The sequence below is a fragment of the Otolemur garnettii genome, unplaced genomic scaffold (genome assembly GCF_000181295.1).
Source record: "Otolemur garnettii isolate 467f Iridium unplaced genomic scaffold, OtoGar3 scaffold00099, whole genome shotgun sequence".
NCBI lineage: Eukaryota > Metazoa > Chordata > Mammalia > Primates > Galagidae > Otolemur > Otolemur garnettii.
In genome coordinates this window covers 222148-229858 of record NW_003852494.1, presented here as the reverse complement: position 1 = coordinate 229858, position 7711 = coordinate 222148, and the positions used below count along the sequence as shown (strand labels likewise).

Here is a 7711-nt window from a genome sequence, read left to right as displayed (position 1 = left end):
AAAAAAAAAAAAAAAAAAAGATCTACTTCTTAAGATTCCTTTATTTAGAATTATTATTATTATCATTTTTTGAGACAGAGTCTTACTTTGTTGCTCTCAGTAGAGTGCCGAGGCATCATAGTTCACAGAGACCTCAAACTCTTGGGCACAAGCTATCCTCTTGCCTCAGCCTCTCAAGATGGGATTATAAGCACCTGCCATAACACTTGGTTATTTTTTAGAGATGGGGTCTTGCTCTTGGTTAGGCTGGTCTCCCACTCCTGAGCTCAAGCAGTCCACCCACGTTGGCCTCTCAGAGTGCTGGGATTACAGGCGTGGGCCACTGTGCCTGACCCTTTCTTTAGAATCTCACACAGCTTGAGTTTCTCTTATCCAGAATCCTTGGAATCAGAAATATTTCCAATTTTGTATTTGTTTGGAAATATTTGCCTGTACATTATGAGAAATTTTGGAGGATGGGACCTAAGTGTGAACAGAAAGTTGATTTGTGTTTCATAATACACTTTATATGCATAGCCTCAAGGTAATATACAATATTTTAAATGATTTTGTGCATGAAAGAAAGTTTGTGTTAAGTACTCCTGGAATTTTTCACTTGTCATATTAGCACTCTAAAATTTAAGATATTGGAGCATTTTGAATTTCAGATTTTCAAATTAGGAATGCTCAATCTTTATAGTTTTCTGGGTCCTTTTGGCAGCATTGAAGTGACTCATAAACTCATGAGCTGTGTTACCAGCCTATTTTGGTCTTGCTTGATTTTTAGCAAGCTTTTTAACTATAGAAGTCATGGCCTTTACTTGGCCATAAAGTAGGCCAAGTATGGTGGCGCACACCTATAATCCTAACACTTTAGGGAGTGAGGCAGGAGGATCACTTGAGTCCAAGAGTTTGAGGTTGCAGTGAGCTATGATGATGCTACTGCACTCCAGCCTGAGTAACAGAGCAACACAATGTCATAAAAAAAAAGAAAGAAAGAAAAAAATCACATAAATAGCTTAAAGTAGCCAGGAGTAGAGATTCATATCTGTAATCTTAGCACTCAGGGAGGATTCCTTGAGCTCAGGAGTTTGAGACTAACCTGAGTAAGAGCAAGGCCCCATTTCTACTAAAAATAAGGAAAATTAGCCAGGTCTTGTGGCAAGCACCTGTAGTCTCAGCTACTTGGGAGGCTAAAGCAAGAGGATCTCATGCCCCGGAGTTTGAGGTTGCTGTCAGATGGGCTGACCCACTGTACTCTAACCTGGGCAATAGAGTGATACTCTGTCTCAAAACAAAACAACTTAAAGATGTTCATGAAGTAAACAGAATTTGCCTTGATTTTTTTGTTTTATTTCCCAGCTTTTTAATGGAAAAGTTGAAAAAAAGTACAGTGATCTCATATACCTTTCACCTAGATTGACTATTAATATTTGGCCATACTTATGTCTATATATGTAGATATATGTATATGCTTATATCTGTGTGTTACGTGTGTATGGTTTTTTCTTAGCCGGAACCTTTTAAAAATAAGTTTAGAAAAGAAGCAGTGGGGAGCAGTTAGTGGGCTATTACAGTGGTCAGTAAGAGAGGTAATGGTGGGTTTTTTTGTTACATAAATTAACGCACTTATTTATTTGTTTGTTTGTTGTCACTCTCAGTAGAGTGCTGTGACATCACAGCTCACAGCAACCTCCAACTCTTGGGCATAAGTGATTCTCTTGCCTCAGTCTCCCAAGTAGTTAGGACTACAGGCACCTGCCACAATACCCAGCTATTTTTTTGTTGTAGTTGTTGTTGTTTAGCAGGCCCGCACTAGGTTTGAACCTGCCAGCCCTGGTGTATGTGGCGGGCACCCTAACCACTGCACTATGGGCACCGAGCCTAAATTAACCCATTTATTTATTATAGGATAGTAATGTCAGAAAAGGTGGAGTTTCTATTGATCTTTCAATTCCTCAGTCTTATGAAAGTGGATTTTACTGTTAGACAACAGAAGTGGTGTATAGATGTAGGCACCACGAGCTAGTGCTTTCATGCAGGAGCCATAGTGCCAGATCCCCACAGGTTGTCTCTTTATCTTGGTTTTGCCATAGAAGGAGCAAGTGTACTTATTCTCTTCACCATTCTCCTGAGGGAGGCATCATAGCGGGTCCTGTATTTACCAACCATCCCAACCTTCTTGGTGCATTTAGCCACATTGCTACAAAGCAGGTCCAAGCCCAGAGAGGTCTAATGGTGTTCTGCTGATGTGACAGTGGTATGTTAAGTGCAGGTGGCGGAAGGGATGAGTATAGGACATCTTGGAGTATACATACAGGACTCCTACTGTGTCTTTTCTGATAGCCAGAAGAGGTTTCATGAAGACAATGACAGGTAAACTACAAGCCACAGGACCCTTTAGAATTAGCCAGGCAACAAATAAAAGAACAGCATGTGCAAAGGCTTGATGGCAGGGGGAGAAGCTCATGTTTGAGGAGACTGTATGTAGATTTTCATCCAGATCATCCACCTTGAGGTGAAAAAACAGGGAGTTGCCACAAAAAGGGGGAAGCAGATCTTAGAGGGCTTTTTTTTTTTTTGAGGCAGCGTCTCAAGCTGTCGCCCAGGGTAGAGTGCTATGGTGTCACAGCTCACAGCAGTCTCCCACTCCTGGGCTTAAGCAGTTTCTCCTGCCTCAGCCTCCCAAGTAGCTGAGACTACAGGTGCCCCCTGCAATGCTTGGCTTTTTTTTTTTTTGGTTGTAGTTGTCATTGTTTGGCAAGCCCAGGCTGGATTCGAACCCGCCAGCTCTGGTGTACGTGGCTGGCGCCTTAGCTGCTTGAGCTACAGGTACCAAGCCTCTTAGGGGGCTTTTTAAGCTAGGTTAAGGAATTGAGAATTTATCTTGAGGGCAGTGGAAAACATTGAGGGTTTTAAATGGGGCTCGAATGTGATCAGACTTGCAGGGGGTTTTTTTGTTTTTTTTTTTTGTTTTTTTAATGAGATGGAGCCTCAAGCTGTCTCCCTGGTTAGAGTGCAATGGCATCATAGCTCACAGCAACCCCCAACTCCTGGGCTCAAGCGATTCTCCTGCCTCTGCCTTCCAACTAGCTGGGACTACAGGCGCTTGCCACAACGCCCAGCTATTTTTTATTTGCAGCCGTCATTGTTGTTTGGCAGGCTTGGGCTGTATTTGAACCCGCCAGCTCAGGTGTATGTGGCTAGCATCTTAGCCACTTGAGCCATAGGTGCCGAGCCCAGACTTGCAGTTTTGAAAGATTCCTCTGACTGAAGAGAGAAGAAAGGATTAGAGGGAGATTTGAGAAGAGGCAAGGGGACCAGCTAAGATCCATGGGCGAGGTGGTAACAGTGGGAATGGAGAGAGGTAGATGGAGATTTTCGGGAGGAAGAATTGGCTAAGATCCATGGGTGAGGTGGTAACAGTGGGAATGGAGAGAGGTAGATGGAGATTTTCGGGAGGAAGAATTGACAGCACAGAACAACTAGAAGTAAGACTGTGGAAATACTAAATGAGTCCCCGTTTTCTAACATGGGCAAGTGGGAGGATGATGGAGCCCTTTACTCAGTAGTCAGGGAGGGAGGAGACTGTGAGGTTACCTGTAGATGAGGTTTGAAGTGTCTGTTGATCCAGTTGAAGATGTCTGGCTGGCACCCCTGAGCTGCAGGATGGAGGCCTGAGCTGGAGGCAGTGAAGGCAAACTGTGCCTTGTGCCTTCTTCTCACACAGCCTCAGCCTCAACATGTACATACAGAGGTTTTTCCAGTCCTCCTCTCTTCGGTGGGCTTGGAGGTTTGCCTTCCTGAAGCACATCCAATCTGGGTACCAAGGAACCTGCCGGTGGACACATTTTGGAGGCAGCACCTACAAAGCAGTGATTTTTGACATGGGCGGTGTTCTCATTCCTTCTCCAGGGAAAGTGGCTGCAGGTAAGCTCTTCATTCTATTCTGGGGGTGGAGGAATGAAGGGGGTGGGGAAGGCAGAATGTATTTCAGTGGACAGCGTTCTGGCTCTTGAATCAAATTCCAAGCCCCACTCAGTGGCTGACTATCTTAGGAAATTTTCTGAGTCTGATTTTTCTCATTAAATCAGGACTGATAATTGGGATTTTTTTTTTTTTTTTTTTTAAAGACAGAATCTTAAGCTGTTGCCCTGGGTAGAGTGCAATGGCATCACAGTTCACAGCAATCTTCAACTCTTGGGCTTAAGTGATTCTCTTGCCTCAGCCTCTCGAGTAGCTGAAACTACAGGTGCCTGCCACAATGCCTGGCTATTTTTTATTGCAGTTGTCATTCTTGTTTAGCTGGCCCAGGCTGGGTTCAAACCCATCAGCCTTGGTTTATGTGGCCTGCACCCTACCCACTGAGCACCACCAACCTGGGTATTTTTAGAGATGTGGTCTTGCTCTTGCTCAGGCTAGTCTCAAACCTGTGAGATCAGGCAGTCCAACCCCCTGGGCCTCCCATAGTCTGAGGATTACAGGCATGAGCCACTGCACCCAGTCTGTCCTTGGGATTTGGGGAAGAGGTGGGTGAATTAACTCACAGATGGCACTTGCTTAGTACAGTGAGTATGCAGCTCCTCCTAAATTCTCAGTCAGCGATGAGCTGCCATGATTGTCTCTGGTGATTAGAATTTAACGTCTTTCCCTGGGAACTGTACTGCTTCTGAAATCTCAAATGCTGAATGAATTGCCCCTTTGATCACAGCATTTCTTTCTTCTGCCTCACTCCCTGTCAACCTGCTTCTCTACTCACAAGGACAATCCACCAGTCCCTTTGACCTTTTCTTTCTTTCTTTTTTTTTTTTTTTTTTTTTGAGATAGTCTCACCATGTTGCCCTGGGTAGAGTGCTGTGGCAGTAGAGTACTGTGGCATCACAGCTCACAGCAACCTCAAACTCTTGGGCTTAAGCAATTCTCTTGCCTTAGCCTCCCAAGTAGCTGGGACTACAGGCACCTGCCACAACGCCCAGCTGTTTTTTATTGCAGTTGTCATTGTTTTTTAGCTGTCCCAGGCTGGGTTTGAACCCCCCAGCCTTGGTGTATGTGGCTGGATCCGTAACCACTGTGCTACAGGCGCTGAGCCCCTTTGGGCCTTTCTTTATCAGCCTCTCCCTATTGTACTTCTTTTTCCTACTCAGTTCAACCTACATTATTTAGATTTGTTTTGGCTTTAAGTGGTAGAAAACTTAACAAATGACTCTGTCATTTCCATTTTCACCTCATACTCTGTCTTGGCTGCCTTACCTCCTGTTACCAGGTTCTCATTCTAACCAGCAGGAAGGAAAAAGGGCCAATTTGCTATCCCTCTCCTTTTGACCTTCATTGCTGGCTGGTGGCCAGTTCTCCATTCCAAACCCAAGTACAGGTTTTCTGCACCCGTGTGTCCAGGCTTTATTGCACTGCTAAAAAAATTACTCAGCTGTGCAATTTGGCTATGTGAGCTAGTTTTTGAGCTCCAACTTCTACTGAGACCTGTACTATGATCGTATTTCTCTCACATTTTCCTCAGGGGCTGTTCCAAACTACCAGCTCCCCCAGGCTCCTCATTGCCCCCAAATATTCATACTTGACAGACAGCTGAATCTCCCTTTTTATAGACCACAAAGATCACTGAACAGGAAATGTCTCAACTTTCCCCAGAGTATCTTGAGAACCTCCATTCCCGCTGCCTCTCCTCATGTTTAGATCCTTGTCTTCTCTCACCTAAATGATGGCATCTTTCTTACTCCTCTTCCAGCCTCTAGACCTCAGAGTTTTTACATTGCTCCTCGCTCCAACTCCTAGCTCTAGAATTACCTTTCTAGAACATAGATCTTGTCCCTTTGCATCTTCTGCTTCAAAGCCTTGAATGCCTGCCTGCATACAGTCCCTTAGCTTAAGTCTGGAAGCTTTTGCTAGGTATTCAGGGCCTCTCATGGTTTTTAGCTTTCCCATTCCTGTGTCACACCATTTTCACTGTGTGCCCGCGTTCCACCTGCTGTGGGCTACCTGGTTCCCTGATCATGCGAGATACATTTGAACACCTGTGCCTTGGGAAGCTCTGTTTCCACTGCTGGTGACCGTCCTTCTTGGCTTCTTCTTCCTGCTCAGTACTTTTAGTGGCAAATTTAAGGGGATATTATTTATTTTAGCACAGTGTCTGGAATCTTTTGAGCATTCAGGAAATCGCATGGTTTTTATTATTAACTTTAGGATTCTTTCAAGGCTTTTCTGACCTCATCCCTGGACAAAATGTTCCTGCGTAGCACATTCCCATGTTGGTTTAACCTTTCCCAAGGCATGTTTTAGTTTGTGGTGGGATGGTGTTTGTGTCTCCTCTATGGGGCTCTTAGATTTCAGGCCCCTGAGTCTAGATTTATTCATCCCACCATTCCACTGTCAGCTCTGCAGCCTGAGGAAATGTTCGATGGACAGGTGAGTGAACAAAATAATGATACCTTCTACTGTTTCATTTCTTTTTTTTGTTGTTTGAAACCTTATAATGTTATTTATTTCAAGTGAACCATATCAGGGGTTATTGGATAAGAAAATACTAGATTTAAGATCACCTTAAACACTGAAAATACTTTTTCTTGAGGCAGCGTCTCAAGCTGTCACCCTGGGTAGAGTGCCGTGGCATTACAGCTCATAGCAACCTCAAACTCTTGGGCTTAAGCGATTCTCTTGCCTCAGCCTCCCAAGTAGCTGGGACTACAGGCAACTGCCACAACACCCAGCTATTTTTTTTTTTTTTTTTTGGTTGCAGTTGTCAATTGTTTTTTAGCTGACCTAGGCTGGGTTTGAACCCCACCAGTCTCAGTATATGTGGCCAGCACCCTACCCACTGAGCTATGGGTGCCACCCTAAAATAAATACTTTTTACATGTACAAATTTTTCATATTTAAGCCAGGAATCAGTCAACTACAACCTGTGAGCCAGATCTAGCCTGTTTTTATGTGACCTGTCAGCCAAGCATGACTTTTATATTTTGAATTATATAATTGAAGAATATCAAAACAAGAATAATGTTTTGTGACATGTGAAAATTATATAAAATTCTAATTTCAGTGTCCATAAAAGTGAGGAGTTTTTGGAAGAGAGCCTTGCCCATTTGTTTACATATTGTTTATTCATGGTTGCTTTTGCCCTGTGCGAAGTTGAATACTTTTGACAGGGACCTTAATGCCCTCAAAGCCTAAGATATTTACCGTATGGCCCTTTTTGGAAAATCTTATCAACTTGCAATTCAGAGTACACCCCAAACGCAATAGCATTGTATTCAGAGATATTGATATAATCAGACTTTTAATCTATTGGGAGTTTATTTTTTGTGATGGCATTAAATAGGACTTTAATTTTTTTCCATATTGAAACCCAGTTATGCCAACCTCCTTTATTTAAGCTATAAGTTTACTGTAAAATTAGTACACACAACAAATAATTCAGAGTACAGCCCAAACACATTAGCATTGTATTCAGAGATATTGATGTGACCAGACTTTTTAATTTTTGTTATTGTGATACCTGAAAATTTCTTACCTGTGATTTTTTTCTCTACTTAGTATTTTAGTATTCATTTCTCTGTTTGCCAGTGAGGCTAAGCCAGTTTTTTTATTAGCCAGTTTTCTTTTTCTGTGAATTGCTCATTTTTCTTGTTGATGTACAGTAATACCCTTTTATCTGTTATATCACTGGCAGATATTTTTCCCTTCTGTGGCTTTTCTTCTGATTTTATTTTATTTATTT

The 7711-nt window shown here is 42.9% G+C and overlaps 1 protein-coding gene across 1 annotated transcript in view; it reads left to right on the top strand.

The window, feature by feature from the left end:
- ACAD10 (acyl-CoA dehydrogenase family member 10) overlaps positions 1-7711 on the top strand; it is a 73306-nt gene that overhangs the window by 4328 nt on the left and 61267 nt on the right. The window contains exon 2 of the mRNA XM_012809036.2: positions 3710-3909. Coding sequence (XP_012664490.1) covers positions 3723-3909 — 187 coding nt within the window. The 5' untranslated portion in view covers positions 3710-3722. The remainder of the gene's footprint in view (positions 1-3709; positions 3910-7711) is intronic.